At 44.4% G+C, this 15,970-nt stretch overlaps 1 protein-coding gene across 7 annotated transcripts in view; it reads left to right on the top strand.

Annotated features, from left to right (window-relative positions):
• The window catches only part of COBL (cordon-bleu WH2 repeat protein), a 288,379-nt gene that overhangs the window by 197,524 nt on the left and 74,885 nt on the right, over positions 1-15,970 (top strand). For 4 of the 7 annotated variants that reach the window (XM_036918805.2, XM_036918804.2, XM_036918802.2 and 1 more), the window contains 2 exons: positions 7,752-7,890; positions 10,812-10,982. In XM_036918805.2, coding sequence (XP_036774700.2) covers positions 7,752-7,890; positions 10,812-10,982 — 310 coding nt within the window. The remainder of the gene's footprint in view (positions 1-7,751; positions 7,891-10,811; positions 10,983-15,970) is intronic. The other 3 variants (XM_036918807.2, XM_057505320.1, XM_036918806.2) reach the window with 1 other exon arrangement.

The raw sequence follows: 15,970 nt of genomic DNA on the forward strand, positions 1-15,970 counted from the left end.
TAACCCCATAGCTATCCCTCTGGGCCTCTCTGCCCTCACAGCCATCCCTCTGGGCCTCTCTACCCCCACAGCCGTCCTCTGGGCCTCAATGCCCGCACAGCCATCCCAGTCTCTGTCCTCGGTGCTGCCACCACTCCAGCCTCTGCTCTGCTCTCCTGCAGCCCTGTAGCTGTGCCACAGTGTCACCCAGGGCACTGGGCAGAGCTCTTTATAGACAGTCAGTAACCACATATTGCCCACACGTGTGTAGTGAGCTAGCCAACCAGGGCCAGGTGAGAATCCTGGCCACAGGAACCTTCACTTTATCCACAACATTTCATTTTACTTTGTCACAAATGGCATCCACATGGCCAACAGACATGTGGAAAGATGCTGGACATCACTAATAATCAGGGAAATGCAAATCAAAGCCACAGTGAGATATCACCTCACTGCTGTTAGAATGGTTACCATCCAGAAAGGAAGAGGTAGTAAGTGTTGGTGTGGGTGTGGAGAAAGGGAGCCCTCCTACCCTGCTGGGGGGATGTGCATTGGTGAAGCCGCTGTGGAAAGCAGTATGGAGAATCCTTAAAAAACTTAAAACAGAAGTAGTATGACTTGGGAGGGTTAGAACCCTGCCTAAACAGGTGAAAGGACCTGACAGATTAAACTAGATATGTTTACTCTAATAGAGTAAAATTCAGAAAACTTACAGACCATGGCAAACTAGGGAAAATATGCAGAATATATATGTAATTCGGAGGATTATATCACTAAGCAAGGCCAACACCACAGTAAAAGAGAAAAAAACCGTAATGACTGTGAACTGACTCATGTCTCTCTCACAAGAATAATCATTAAAAATGGGAATACTAGTGTTCAAAGAACGTGGATTTTAAGAGTAATTAGAACACTTTTCACGGAGTCTCTTAGAACCAGAAGGGTGATCCCCACTGTTGCCTAGGGGAGAGGCTGTGGTGTGGGCTGAGAGTGACACAGCTTTTATGAAGGCCTGTTGAGCAACATGTGACACATTTCTTTTTACAGTTTATTCTATTGTTGTAAGAATGTTTAAGATGAGCTCTACCTTCTTAAAATGTAAGCATATGTTCCATTATTGTAGCGTCTAGGTGTAGGGCTACAGGGCAAAGCTCCAGAGCTGCTCCCCCTGGCTTGATTGAAACTATGCCCGTAATGAGGAAATCCCATTTCCCCTCCTCCCAGCCGCTGGGAACTCCCATTCCATTCTTTGGTTCTATGAATTTGTGTACTTTAGATACATCCTTAAGGGGAATCATGCAGTCTCTGTCTCTAGGACGACTGACTTCACCTCACACGATGTCCTCTGGGTCCATCCATACTGTTGTGTCGTGCAGAATCCCCGTCTTTGTCAAGGCTGAATACTTCTTGATTGTTTGACTACACCATGCTGTCCTTATCCGTCCATCTGTCGGGTGTCCATCTCTTGCTGTTGTGAATACTGCAGTGAACATGGGAGAGCAGAAATCTCTTTGGCATCCTCATACCAGTTCACTTAAAAACCACATTGCTTGTGAGCTGGGAGGTTTATGGAGCCGTATTATAAGGGAATAGACGAAGTGGAAAAAGATGAATACATAAGGAGGCCCATTGCAATATTGTTTGAAATCACAACAAATTGGAAACAACTGAAATGTGAAACCTTGAAGATGGGTAAATTATACATGGTCCAGTCAGGGTGGACACTTCCCGCTGCCCAGTAGCAGGCAGAATCACAGGTGACAAAAGCAGCTGTCATTCAGAGGGGGTGTTCTCATTTTGTCAACTTGCACATATATAGGTACACACGAAAAAGACTGAGGAGACAGTGCTTGTGGGTAGCATTAAGGGGGGGTTTTCACTTTGTACTTTATTTGCTCCTCTATCATTTGTGATGTTCTCAGTAAGCATATATGACTTGCATTTATCAAAGTAAAAATAATAGGGTATTTTCCTTTTAAATAAAAGAGAAATGAGAATATGGGTCAGGACTATTGTTTTTACAGGCTTTCATTGAAAAAGAATATTTATAAACACCTTCTATAGCATGCCACATTCATATAAAATGCCTGCTTCATTCTTTCTTCTGTTCACTAAACACTAATGCTTCCTGATGTGCAAAAAGCACTAGGCTAGGAACTGTGGGAATTCAGAGACTGAAAACTACCCTTTACTGTTCAGAACTTAGAGGCAGTGGGGGAGCCGGGCTTGGAAGCTGCCAGCTGGATGAGACGGGGCGGACGAAGGCCTGTGTACTGAGAAGCTCATGCTCAACACCCGAGTCAGGCGCTGTGGGGCGCCAAGCAGGGGCTGGCTAACCCCCACTGCTGGGATTGTGGGGGCTACCCTGAAGGCAGCATTAAAGGGTGAGGAAGATTTCAACAGGGCAGAAGACTGATGGCAGTGATGGAAAAGGAAGGCACTGTAGGCTGAAAGAGCAGCTTGAGAGAAGTCAGGGCCGCCTAGACCCAAGCTGGCATGGCCCAGCCGACATGAGACATCAGCCGCAGCTGAAGGGAATGCACCTGGTTTTCCTTCCCCACTGGGTGTGCCCAGTGTCTAGTATGGAGCTTGGCACAAAGTGCACATGGGGAGGGATAGAGGGTATGTTGGAAGGATGGAGGGATGGAGGGATGGACCAGTGAACTAAGGAATACATAAATGGGTGCAAGGCCTAATAATTTTATTTCACAGCATAGACTTTTGGGGATCTACTGATGTGGCTCCCCTTTAGCTGAACACTTAAAACCTAGAGGAATATTACCACTTCTCCTAAGAATACTGTGAACATATTGGATGCATATAGATAGAAACTAAGGGAACACACACACACACACGCACACACACGCACACACACACACACACACACACACCCTTTTGATCACAAATGAATACACAGCCCTAAGTTAGGTGCAGGAGCCACAGTGGGAGCAGGAGGCTCTGTTCCATGGTGAGAGTCCTACTCATTCCCTTCAAATCAGAACTCCCACCCCTTAAACATGTTCTCATTCCGGTCTGGTGTTGCAGGTAACTGGCACAATGGGAGTAAGAGACAAAGAAGCCACTGTGGAATGGGTGCTTTCTAAGAAAGACCAGGAAACCCAGGGCTGTTTCCACTGTTGGGGAGTCTTTCCTCCATACACTACATGGAAGGCATGTTAAAATCAGTCTTGATCAACCCACAGTGGCCACTACATGTGCTGGTTCTAAGAAGGAAAAATCATACTCACGAACTCCAAGAAATAAAGCAGACCTGGACTTGAAGGGCACCTGAAGGATGTGCCTACGATGACATTGGGTTTGAAATATGTTTTCTACATATTTCAACACCTGCAAGCACAAATCCATCTCTCTATGTGCCATAGGGAGTATTTATCACATGCAACAGTGAGAACTCCATGGGCTTTTAGTCCCTCGTGGAACCATAGGCATAGGCATTTCCAGTCAAGACTGCAGGGGCATTTCTTCCTGACCTGCTGGGCTAGGGTGGAAAGGCAATATAAGGAAAGCAGATTAAAAGTGTGGGCTTCGAGTCAAACCAAGGTCAAACCCAACTGTCTATATTAGCTGTGTGACCCTGAGCAAGTTATCTTCTACAAGCTTCAGGTATTCCTTTTCAAAGCACAGATAGTAAAATTACCTCTCTATGGGGGCTTTTGAGGTAGTGATAGCAGATTCAGCTGTCACCCAAGTAAATGTTTAATAAACCTTTGTTCCTGCCACTGTTAATGGTCTGTAAATACATCTCTAGAATGTTTTTCTAAAATGCCTTAAACTAACATTTTCCAGAAAAATGACAGCTTTTGCTCATTAGATCTTGTCTTAATTAGAGGTCTCAGACCTTGTCAAACACTTTCAAACACATCTTAATTAATTTATTGAGAATAGCTCCATGACTGGAAAATACATGGTCTTCAACAAGTGTTTGCTGAGTGCTTGTGATTATTTCTGGGAGAACAACTCTTGGTGGTGAAGCTGGACCATCTCTGCAAACACTCATGAGTTTGCTGCTTCTCTGATTCCTATAACAAGGAATGAGCCAGAACTTTGTTTCAACAGGTGAAACTGCTTTTCCAGACTAGTAAGCCAGAACTGCTTCCCCTCTCCCAATTATCTCCATCTTGATGTTGACACTCAGCAGAATTCCGAAATATGTCATTATTATGCAGACATCAGTAGGAGCTCAGAGGGCTCCAATTAACCAGTGTGAATTCACCGAAGCAACCCTGTCCACAAGGGAGCCCCAAATTACAGCTTTTGGTGGTGTTTCCAGCCTAAACAATCATGCAAATGTTATAGAATTATCCCTCCATCATTAGACTGTGAACGACATGGGGTCAGGAACCCTATAGTGGCCTTTGAATCCATAGGCAGTTCTTCTCACAGGCAATTCCAACACCTGCTTCCTGATTAATTAGAGTTAGTGCACAAATAACATTTAACAAAGCCTCTCACCATCTTTTGAGATTGAAAAACGTGGACTAGAAAATAATACAGGTAGGCAAATTCACACATTTGAACAATTAGGAGTGATTAATGGATCAATGCCAATCTTGAAGGAAGAATTCCAGGAATCAGAGCGAAGGCCCTTTGCCTTCCATGTTCCCATCAGTAACCAGGTGGAAGGTAGAAGCAGGTTTATGGCAGTGTAGGTAAGACCAGGTGTGCCACCCTTAACCTAGGAGCACACCTGGTCAGGGGTGCAGCTGAGCCTGAGAGCCTGGCTTCCCACTCCACACCAGCCCAGGCCAAAGATAGAACAATGGGTCAAAGAATTCTGTAGATTTTAACAGAAAAGTGGAAAGGTTTGGTATCCATGAGTGGACAGCTTAGCTGGAGAGACTGGTCCAAAGGCACCAGAGCCCACAGGGCTCAGAATGGGAGGTGCACATTTCCCTGCCCACCAGTGTTCAGAAGGAGCTTATGACAATGGACTGTGGACACGAAGCAGTGAGACCACCAGCCGGCCTGCCTGCACTGCTGGGCATCTACCCTCCACCCTGTAGACATGGAGGAGCCCAGAGCCTCTGCCTCCAGGGCATCAGGCACACCAAGTGGACTGGAGGCAGGGAGAAGGGACACCCACGTGTGGAATGTGAGCTCAGGGCCTCCCACTGACCCCCAACCCTGGCTTCCAAACACCAGCTCTCACCTGCTGGCAGGAGACTGGCAGAGCTCCTGTGTGGAGGGGGTAATCCTTCAGACTGGCTATTTGGGAATCGCTCAGTGTGCTAACCAGGTTTCTGCTCAAACACTTCAGGGAATCCCATTCCTATGTCAGCAGACCCCATCCACAGAAACCTACTTAATTATAAGTGATTGGCTAAGGATTGCCGGAAATTGAGGAAAAGTCAAAGTGTGATAGAGGTCAAGACAGAGAGAGAGAAACAGAAGCTGGAGGAAACAACAATTCATAAAATAGAAGAAAATGAAGTCAGAAACATTGTTTAGAGATATAAAAAATAGTCTCAGAGAGTAAAGAGAAGACACTGTTTCCAGGAAACCAGACATGATACTATTTAAAAAATACATAACAGGAAAGAGCTCTTAGAAATTAAAGATAGAGTCACAGAATTCCACATATTTGAAGAATTGGACAGTGAAATAAATTTCCAAGAAAGAGGGAGAACACTTATTTTCAATTAAACAAGAATATTCAGGAAACATTAGAAAGTTGATTGAACTAATTGGAACCAAGAGAGAGAGAAAACAGAGGGGCGAAATAATCTGAAAGGAATAATGCCAGAACATGCTGCAGGGTAAGAGGAGTAGGATTGCAGGGCCTAGAAAATGTGCCTGACAGTGGGTGAAAGAACTCCACCCCAAGGCATGCCAGCACAAGAATTCAGGGCCCCATGGAGCAAGAGAGAGGGGACGCTCACAGCTCACAGACCACATGCACACAGAAGCACGGTGGCAGGTTCTTCACCTGCTTTGGCTGTAAGCTTAGGCGACAGCGGCATCATGCCTCAGGGTTTGAGACACAGTTATGTCCTGCCTAGATTTCCATAGATACCTCCTGACTGTTAAGTGTGACAGAATAAAAGCAGTTTTAGATTTTCAAGTTTTTGTAAATTTACCTCACGTACGTACATCTTGTCCCAGAAAGCTGATAGAGACTGTGCCCCACTAAAATGAAGAGGTGGATTTTTAAAAGGCATAGGAGCCACGATACAAGGGCTAAAAAAAAATCTGAGTTAAAGGAAAGAGAATTTCCAGGAAACTCAGGAATAAAATTTAGAAAATGAATCAGTTATCAAGTTCAGAGAAAACAAAGAAATAATATAGAAAACATATTTTCAACATCCACAGTGTACATCTCAGCTGGAGAAAATTCCTCTGGAAGAAAATTTGTTTTACATAATGATGTCTATGGTAACTATATATGTTTACCTAAAGAGTGAATTTCATTTAAATCTTGTGCTATAATTTTTGGAAAGATTGGGGAGGGTGCATGTGTATGTGTGTCTCTGTCCATGTCTGTGTTTTCATGTGTCTCAAAGAACAAAATTCTCATCTTCTGGAGTAAGAAACCAATATCTAACATGGGAAAATTACAAAATAGCAGAATATAAGTAAGAAAAACAGAGTGAATGCTGAAAGATAAATGAGCTGGAAGTGGCTGCTGCTGGGGTGTGGGTAGTAGACAAGGAACTGATTGGCCCCTAAGGCTGTGGGATGATTTGGCTCTTCTAATATCCATGTTATATATAAAATTAGAATTATAAAGGTGTAAGAAGTGGTTATAATATAGTAGAAGGACAGAAAAAATGTGACCTTAAAGGACCAGAAAAATGTATGTCAGCAGTTAGTAGTTAATGTATTAATAGTGATTTTTCTTCCTTTTGCATGCATATATATATAAATTTTTTCTGCAGTGAATGTGTATTAATGATAAAATGTTACAATGAGACTTTTTACACACATCACGCACATAGTGTGGAACACCAGGTCCAACTCAGAAGGGGACATCGTCCTCCTCGGGAAAGGGCAGCGTGTCCCAGTTCTGGCATCTGTGCTGTGAGCCTGAGCTGATAAACCAAGGGCCCCAAGACTAGAAGTGGGTGGGGCTGGGAGGCAGATTGCACTTTGAACCAGTAGGCCTGCCCATTATCGAGGGGTCAGAAGCTGTGCATTTGTTATCGTTAAAGTCTTTGACGGGAGCTGGGTTTCTGTGTGTATGGGAGCTTGATGTCCCATATGCAGACCTAATGTCCCCCAGGGGACAAATGTCATTGTGTTTCCAGTCGGTGGCGAGCCTGTGGATGGTCAGCCCTGGCTGCCCAGGACCATGCAGAGGCAGGGGAGCCCCAGGGGGCGGGGCCACGGTGCGGCACATGACACGATCTGTGTGAGCACAGATCTAACCAATATCACACAGATCTAACCAATATCTAACATGGGAAAATTGGGAAAAGCTTCTGGCAAGAATGGCTTTTACATTTAATTAAGGGCTAAGGACCGCTTCTCATCTTTGTGCTGAGGGGCAGTTACCCAGTGTCCTGATTTGCCTGAAGTCCGTAGGAATTACAGGGCAGAGCCCCAGCTCCCCTGCACAGAGGTCTTGGACATGTCTGTGGGCAACCCTGGGCCACCCCATGGCCACCCCGGGCAGCACAGCCAGCCCTCACAGCACGGTCCCACACCTGCTCCGGGAGCCGGAGCTGCCCCCTCCAACTGGGTGTCCCACGTGCACGCTGTCCCCAACACAACCCCCCGCACATTGACTGCCTGTGCTTCCTTGTGCTTCTTAGGTATCCCTGGGCTCACAGATAGATCTGCAGAAAAAGAAGAGGCGGGCGCCGGCTCCCCCACCGCTGCAGCCACCGCCCCCCAGCCCCGTGGTGCCTGCGCGCACAGACGACAAGGAGGAGCACAGGAAGAGCGGGGCCGGTGAGTGACACACTGCTCTGCCCCCTGGGCTGCTGGCCTGCGCCTGAGCTCCAGTGCTGCCACTAACTCTTGCTGTGGCCTCCGCCAGTGTAGCATTAACTCGGGAAATATTATGCTAAAGAAAGAAAGTCTGGAAATGAGCAGTTACAAGTTCACTTACTGTCCCACAGACATACTTGCTGAGAGTGGTGTGGGCATGTGGAAGGGGTGTGGTGGGTAAGGTGGAGAGTGGCTGCAGGCGCTCAGGAGAGTGTGACAGAGGAGATTGAGTATGGGTGTGTGACGTGGGTCTCCCTGATGGGAAGAGGGAAGTTCCTAGGATGGGTGCTGTTTTGAAGGATGTCTAGGCCTCAGGAGATTTAGAGATCTGTGGACAACAGTTCAGTAATATTTTGGAATTGATGGTCACTTTTATAGGTTTTATATATGTAGCAAAGACCCTGATATTTGAGAATAAGCGATCCCAAAGGGAGGAGGGTGGAGCCATAATACTAGTGAGAGGAGACCTGTTAGGTCACCATGGGGCACCCCTCCTGCTACAGGGCAAGTGGAGGACGTGACAGACGTCTCTAGGTCCATCAGGTGGGGTGATTAATCTTATTTTAAAATCATTCTGTGTTTGTAATTTCATTTATGGAGGAACAGGAACAGCTCTTAGATAGCAGAGTTTACTGCAACAGCCCCCCAGGATTCTCAGTCCAGCAGGGAAGCCCTCTGAGGGCCACTCCCATGCCGTTTAGTGTGTCAGGCTCCCCATGTTCTGCCTCTGACCTGATGTCTGCAGTTCCGAAAGGGGACTAAAAGACACCTAAGGACAAGTGGCTGCGTCGTCAGTGTCTGAAACTTTAACGTGAGCCACGTGGCTGTTTGTCAGCATTTTCCCCTGGTCAATACCTCACTTTGTGTCTCAGCATTTCACAGCCTGAAAATCCATTATCCTAAGGAGTGGTAGCTATATTTCATGCCGGTTCAGCCTCTTTCCCACAGGAAAATACTATCAAATTTGAGAACACATGATCAGTAGCTTACTAAGATAACCTAGTTATCTCCTTTTTCACAATGACAGCCCTATTCTTCCTCCCTAGCTCTCACCCCCTCTTCATAAAGGGATGACAGCCCTCAGGTTTAGAGCTCCTCATTGCAGTTCCAGATTAATTGGTGGCATGGATGTTGTTGAGTTGTCCCAACCTCCGGGGCAAACAACCTGTTTCAACCCAAGGAAGGACCTCCTGATTCAGCCTTGAAGGACTGAGGCCTTGTGCCCGACATCCCTGGGTGTGGGCAGCCAGCCAGTGCCCACGGGTGTTGCAGGAGAAGTAGGGGTGGGGGTTGTTTTAAAATTGAAACCATAGGGAAGATGTCCCTGCTGAGGATCATCGCCAAGGAGGAGGTATGGATGGTAGCGATTCACTACAAGTCTCTCTCTCTCTGGTCCATGAACTTCTGTTTGTGAGGATTGAGAAGGAAGCCAGAAGCTGTCTTCTACTGGAAATAACCCTGTTTCATTGATGTCAGAGGGCTGGCAGAGAACGTGACAATTTCAAGTCCGACTTCCATCCCCCTCAAAAATCCCGTGAATTAACTGCACATATCAGCACTATAAGCAGAACTTTAAACCCCAGTCTAGGCTGTATGTTAAAAGATAAAAATAAAAAAGCAGCAATGCCCCCCCACCACCACCACCACCACCACCACCAACCCAGTATCTTTTTCTGGTTGGATACCTAGACATAAAAAGAACCGAAAGGCTTTGGAACTTGCACTGAAATAGCGTTAGAACCGGCTGGATTTGGGTCTGACCCAGATTCCTTGGGCAGAAACGAGCCTCCCAGGAGAAGCCTGTTCTTCCCACATGTCTTGCCGTGGTGATGCCCTCCTGTGTGTGACATTTACCTGGGCCAGACAAATACTCGTCCACACTGCTTTTGGCTTTGAGGGAGCAAATGAGGCATACATGTGAGGAAACAAGTATTTCTCCATGTCCATCTAAAAAACTGCCATCAAGAGAAGGAGTAAAAGAATATAGCTCTTGATGAAGAGCTGATGTTTCTTCCTATTTTTATTAATAATCTGATGAAGGGCATGAAGCACTTAAGATTGTAGCCCTTAAAGCTTACAGGAAGTATTTTAAAAGCAGTAAGAGTAAGCATAACATATGATATAATAATTCATCATTTATTATATTAAGCCATTGACCTTCAAAAATTTTATTAACAGAAGAAAGTCATTTTCATATAAAATTCTAAATGGATCCCCACATTTAGGCAAATAAAACAAGGCAGTTCTGATGGTCTGAGGGTCAAATGCAATGAGGAATCCCACCCCTAACTCTTTCTTCAACTCAGGACCCCCTTCACAGCCAAGTCTGAAACCTGTTCGCTGGAAGAGTGGGAGAGGTTGATAGTGTCACTGGGCTTGAAGAGGCAAGCTAAGTTCATGGTCCTTTAATCCACAGCAGGTGACAGATGCAAGCTAGAAGCCATGCCTGTGAACCTGAGAAAGGACGAACTTGACTAAAAGAAGCTTTTTACTTGACAGAGCTGTGAGGGGGCTTTTATGAATAATTTCAAGGCCAGCATTTCAGGTCGTTGTGCCTGCCCAAAACAAATTGCAAAGAGTAGATATTTCCATACTGGCCTGAGGATAGGACACCATGTGTGCAAAATGTTAAAAGCATGAGTGAGGTTTACACTTGGTGCCCTGAGGTTGAATTTGGTAATGACTGTGGTTGGATTTGGTGATGGGTGTGGCTGGATTTGGTGTTGAGTGAGGTTGGATTTGGTGCCGGGTGTGGCTGAGTTTGGTGCCTTGAGGTTGTTCTTGGTATATGGGTCAGTGACAGTGACGTGCCCTCTGTTGAAGTCAGAGTGTCTCTGGGCTTAAATGAACCCTCTGAAGTAATTCCCGTTGATTCCATGTAGGTGTTGGACGGCAGGTGCCACAAAAGCCCCCCAGAGGCTCTGCTCGGGGGCCCCCCCAGTTAGTGCTCCCCCCACCCCCGCCCTACCCTCCTCCCGACATGGACGTGGCAGAGCCCCTCAGCTTTCCTGGTCAGAATGCTGGTCCCGAGGCCTCCGACCTGACACCCACACGTACGTGCCTCTTGTTGTCTTCCCCACTCTGTGTTGACCTCCGACTCTCTGGTCACTGGTGTCAGGGCTGTTTCCAGACTTTCCATTCTTGCTTTGGGGTGTTTGTGACTTTCTTCTCCAGCTTTTCTCTCCAAATGCTCAATGCAGCATGTCTGATTTAACAGTGAATGCACTCCAAATGCCATGCAAGTACCATAAGGAATGATCTGACCCATTAATCATTCATGTTGCGGTTAGACTTGAGCCAAAATTGTACCGTGTGGGTGGAGACAGTCAGCTGGGAGCAAATGTTCCTCAAATTAGAACTAACCCCGGAATGTCTGCAGATCGCAATGGCAGCTCGGCCCCGCCCGCAGGCCTGGGGTGTTGTTGGGAAGCCCCCTCCGGCCAGCTCTGAGGGCAAACAAGAGCCGATTGAAGGGCTGGGAGGACTTGAGAATGAGGACCTTTGAACCATACGGTCAGCGGCCAAGCACTAGTACTGCTACTTTGTGGACAGGGAAACAGAGGCACCACCAGATGGGGAAGCAGCTTGATCTGAGTCTAGGAATTAAAATCTCATTTTGTTTCTTTTTCTTGTCACAGCCTGTCTGAGGCCAGGCTTCCTTCATTGTTTCCTGGGGTTTCTTTTGGGCTTTAGTGAGCAATATTTATAGCATTCCTGCTTCCAGACAGATAGCAGTTCTGCATATTTAACTATGTATATTCGGATGGCATCATCTGTATGTCACGCCTACACTCACCCCCACTTAGGACACCTCAGCTGTGCAATGGCAGAGACTCCGTTACAAGGCAGCCACAATCCCCCACTGCATTTTCCTAACAGTGAAATGTTACTGCACTCGCCCCGAGAGCAGCTGGCACCCACTTGAGTGTGGGCAGCCTTCTGGTGAGGAAGTTTGCACATTTCCACCAGTGGACCACTTTCTGTCTCCCTTGGAAATGATGACAATGTCACTGCCAGCTTCTGGGTAACAAAGATAGTTGTTAGATGGATTAACACTTTTCTGGGCAAGATAATCCTGATTCATTTTATCTTTTTTTTTTGTTTTTTTTTTGTTTTTTTTTGTTTTTTGTTTTTTTTTTTAAATAATTATTTTTTATTGAAGGGTAGTTGACACACAGTATTACATTACATTAGTTTCAAGTGTACAACACAGTGGTAGAACATTTATATACATAATTCTAGGTTCCAGCTATCACCCTACCAAGCTGTAACAATATCTTGACTATATTCCTTATGCTGTACATTACATCCCGGTTACTTATTTATTTTACCATTGGAAGTCTGTCCTTTTTTTTTTTTTTTTTTTTTTTTTTTTGTGAGGGCATCTCTCATATTTATTGATCAAATGGTTGTTAACGACAATAAAATTCTGTATAGGGGAGTCAGTGCTCAATCCACAATCATTAATCCACCCCAAGCCTAATTTTCGTCAGTCTCCAATCTTCTGAGGCATAACAAACAAGTTCTTACATGGAGAACAAATTCTTACATAATGAATAAGTTACATAGTGAACAGTACAAGGGCAGTCATCACAGAAACTTTCAGTTTTGCTCATGCATTATGAACTATAAACAGTCAGTTCAAATATGAATACTCATTTGGTTTTTATACTTGATTTATATGTGGATACCACATTTCTCTCTTTATTATTATTATTTTTAATAAAATGCTGAAGTGGTAGGTAGATGCAAGATAAAGGTAGAAAACATAGTTTAGTGTTGTAAGAGAGCAAATGTAGATGATCAGGTGTGTGCCTGTAGACTATGTGTTAATCCAAGCTAGACCAGGGCAATAAAACATCCACATATGCAGAAGATTTCTCTCAGAACAGGGGGGTGAGGTTCTAAGCCTCACCTCTGTTGATCCCCAATTTCTCACCTGATGGCCCCCCTGCGACTGTGCCTGTCTTAGGTTGTTCCTCCCTTGAGGAATCTTACCCGTCTCTGGCTAACCAGTCATCTTCCGGGGCCATACAGGGAAATGTGAAGTTGGTAAGTGAGAGGGAAGCCTTATTGTTTGAAAAGGTTAGCTTTTTACTTCTTTGCATATTTATGCCCTGTGGCTTCTATGCCCAGCATTTGTCTTGAGGTATCTTTACCACTTGGAGGAGTTATGATACTCGGTAAATTTGATATGAGGCACGAATTCTATTTAAGGGTTGTAATTAGGAAGGAAGAAGAAAAGCTATAGAAGTAGCAGGCGGAAGAAAACATGGGAAGATTGATTATTTCTTTGACAAATCTTCTTGTAGAGTAACTTCAGCATATATAGGTTTTAAGCTACTACTTAAATTGCGCACACACATTAACATAATAGGAGTATAGTTACATAACCAAAGCATATCTGTAATTACCAGCCATCTCCAGTGAAACCAAGAAAACCAGTTAGGCACCTTAGGCATTTGTGTAAACTTATCTATGATATGGTGGATATTGTCCAACTGAACTTGAACAGTCTGAGAGAAATCAGACAAATTAAAACAACCCATTCCTGGGGACTGTTCACATCCCATATGTTCTTTTAACAGTAAATAGTCTGTAGTTGTAAGAGTTTGGAGCGCTACAATTTGCACTTCTCCAAATTCTTGGTTGAGTTCCAACAGTATAGATCCAGTCAAATTTGTTGTTTTACTGTATGCACAGGCCAGCTTAGATATCTCCTTCCTCATTCCCATGGCAAGTCCAGGAACTGGTGGGAAGAGTACATCTATAGCTGTAGCAGTGCGTGGATCTTTGTTGGGGTTTTTTGATGATCATCTTCTGGCATGAGTCTTCCAGAGAGTGCAGATGTTGGAAGTTGTTTTTCATATCGTATCTTAGTTCATTTTCGGGGTAGCCCAATTAGGCTTTGATCTTCTGTATAAACACAAACAGACCCTTTGCCTACACTTTTATATGCCCTTTATACCCTTGTGTAGAACTCGTTGGAGGTTACCACACAGGATCTGCCCTTTTTTTTTTTTTTTTTTTTTTTTTTTTGTTTTTGGTATCACTAATCTACACTTACATGACGAATATTATGTTTACTAGGCTCTCCCCTATACCAGGTCTCCCCTATAAACCCCTTTACAGTCACTGTCCATCAGCATAGCAAAATGTTGTAGAATCACTACTTGCCTTCTCTGTGTTGTACAGCCCTCCCTTTTCTCCTACCCCCCCATGCATGTTAATCTTAATACCCCCCTACTTCTCCCCCCCTTATCCCTCCCTACCCACCCATCCTCCCCAGTCCCTTTCCCTTTGGTACCTGTTAGTCCATTCTTGAGTTCTGTGATTCTGCTGCTGTTTTGTTCCTTCAGTTTTTCCTTTGTTCTTATATTCCACAGATAAGTGAAATCATTTGGTAGTTCTCTTTCTCCACTTGGCTTGTTTCACTGAGCATAATACCCTCCAGCTCCATCCATGTTGCTGCAAATGATTGGATTTGCCCTTTTCTTATGGCTGAGTAGTATTCCATTGTGTATATGTACCACATCTTCTTTATCCATTCATCTATCGATGGACATTTAGGTTGCTTCCAATTCTTGGCTATTGTAAATAGTGCTGCAATAAACATAGGGGTGCATCTGTCTTTATCAAACTTGATTGCTGCGTTCTTAGGGTAAATTCCTAGGAGTGGAATTCCTGGGTCAAATGGTAAGTCTGTTTTGAGCATTTTGATATACCTCCATACTGCTTTCCACAATGGTTGAACTAACTTACATTCCCACCAGCAGTGTAGGAGGGTTCCCCTTTCTCCACAGCCTCGCCAACATTTGTTGTTGTTTGTCTTTTGGATGGCAGCCATCCTTACTGGTGTGAGGTGATACCTCATTGTAGTTTTATTGCATTTCTCTGATAATTAGCGATGTGGAGCATCTTTTCATGTGTCTGTTGGCCACCTGTATTTCTTTTTTGGAGAACTGTCTGTTCAGTTCCAATGCCCATTTTTTAATTGGGTTATTTGTTTTTTGTTTGTTGAGGCGTGTGAGCTCCTTATATATTCTGGACGTCAAGCCTTTATCGGATGTGTCATTTTCAAATACATTCTACCATACTGTAGGGATCCTTCTTGTTCTATTGATGGTGTCTTTTGCTGTACAGAAGCTTTTCAGCTTAATATAGTCCCACTTACTCATTTTTGCTGTTGTTTTCCTTGCCCGGGGAGATATGTTCAAGAAGAGGTCACTCATGTTTATGTCTTAAGAGGTTTTCGCCTATGTTTTCTTCCAAGAGTTTAATGGTTTCATGGCTTACATTCAGGTCTTTGATCCATTTTGAGTTTACTTTCGTATATGGGGTTAGACAATGGTCCAGTTTTATTCTCCTACATGTAGCTGTCCAGTTTTGCCAGCACCACCTGTTGAAGAGACTGTCATTTTGCCATTGTATGTCCATGGCTCCTTTATCAAATATTAATTGACCATATATGTCTGGGTTAATGTCTGGATTCTCTAGTCTGTTCCATTGGTCTGTGGCTCTGCTCTTGTGCCAGTACCAAATTGTCTTGATTACTATGGCTTTATAGTAGAGCTTGAAGTTGGGGAGTGAGATCCCCCCTACTTTATTCTTCTTTCTCAGGATTGCTTTGGCTATTCGGGGTCTTTGGTGTTTCCATATGAATTTTTGAATTATTTGTTCCAGTTCATTGAAGAATGTTGCTGGTAGTTTCATAGGGATTGCATCAAATCTGTATATTGCTTTGGGCAGGATGGCCATTTTAACGATATTAATTCTTCCTAGCCACGAGCATGGGATGAGTTTCCATCTGTTAGTGTCCCCTTTAATTTCTCATAAGAGTGACTTGTAGTTTTCAGAGTATAAGTCTTTCACTTCTTTGGTTAGGTTTATTCCTAGGTATTTTATTTTTTTTGATGCAATTGTGAATGGAGTTGTTTTCCTGATTTCTCTTTCTGTTGGTTCATTGTTAGTATATAGGAAAGCCACAGATTTCTGTGTGTTGATTTTGTATCCTGCAACTTTGCTGTATTCCGATATCAGT

The sequence above is a fragment of the Manis pentadactyla genome, chromosome 7 (genome assembly GCF_030020395.1).
Source record: "Manis pentadactyla isolate mManPen7 chromosome 7, mManPen7.hap1, whole genome shotgun sequence".
In the NCBI taxonomy this organism is placed as follows: Eukaryota; Metazoa; Chordata; class Mammalia; order Pholidota; family Manidae; genus Manis; species Manis pentadactyla.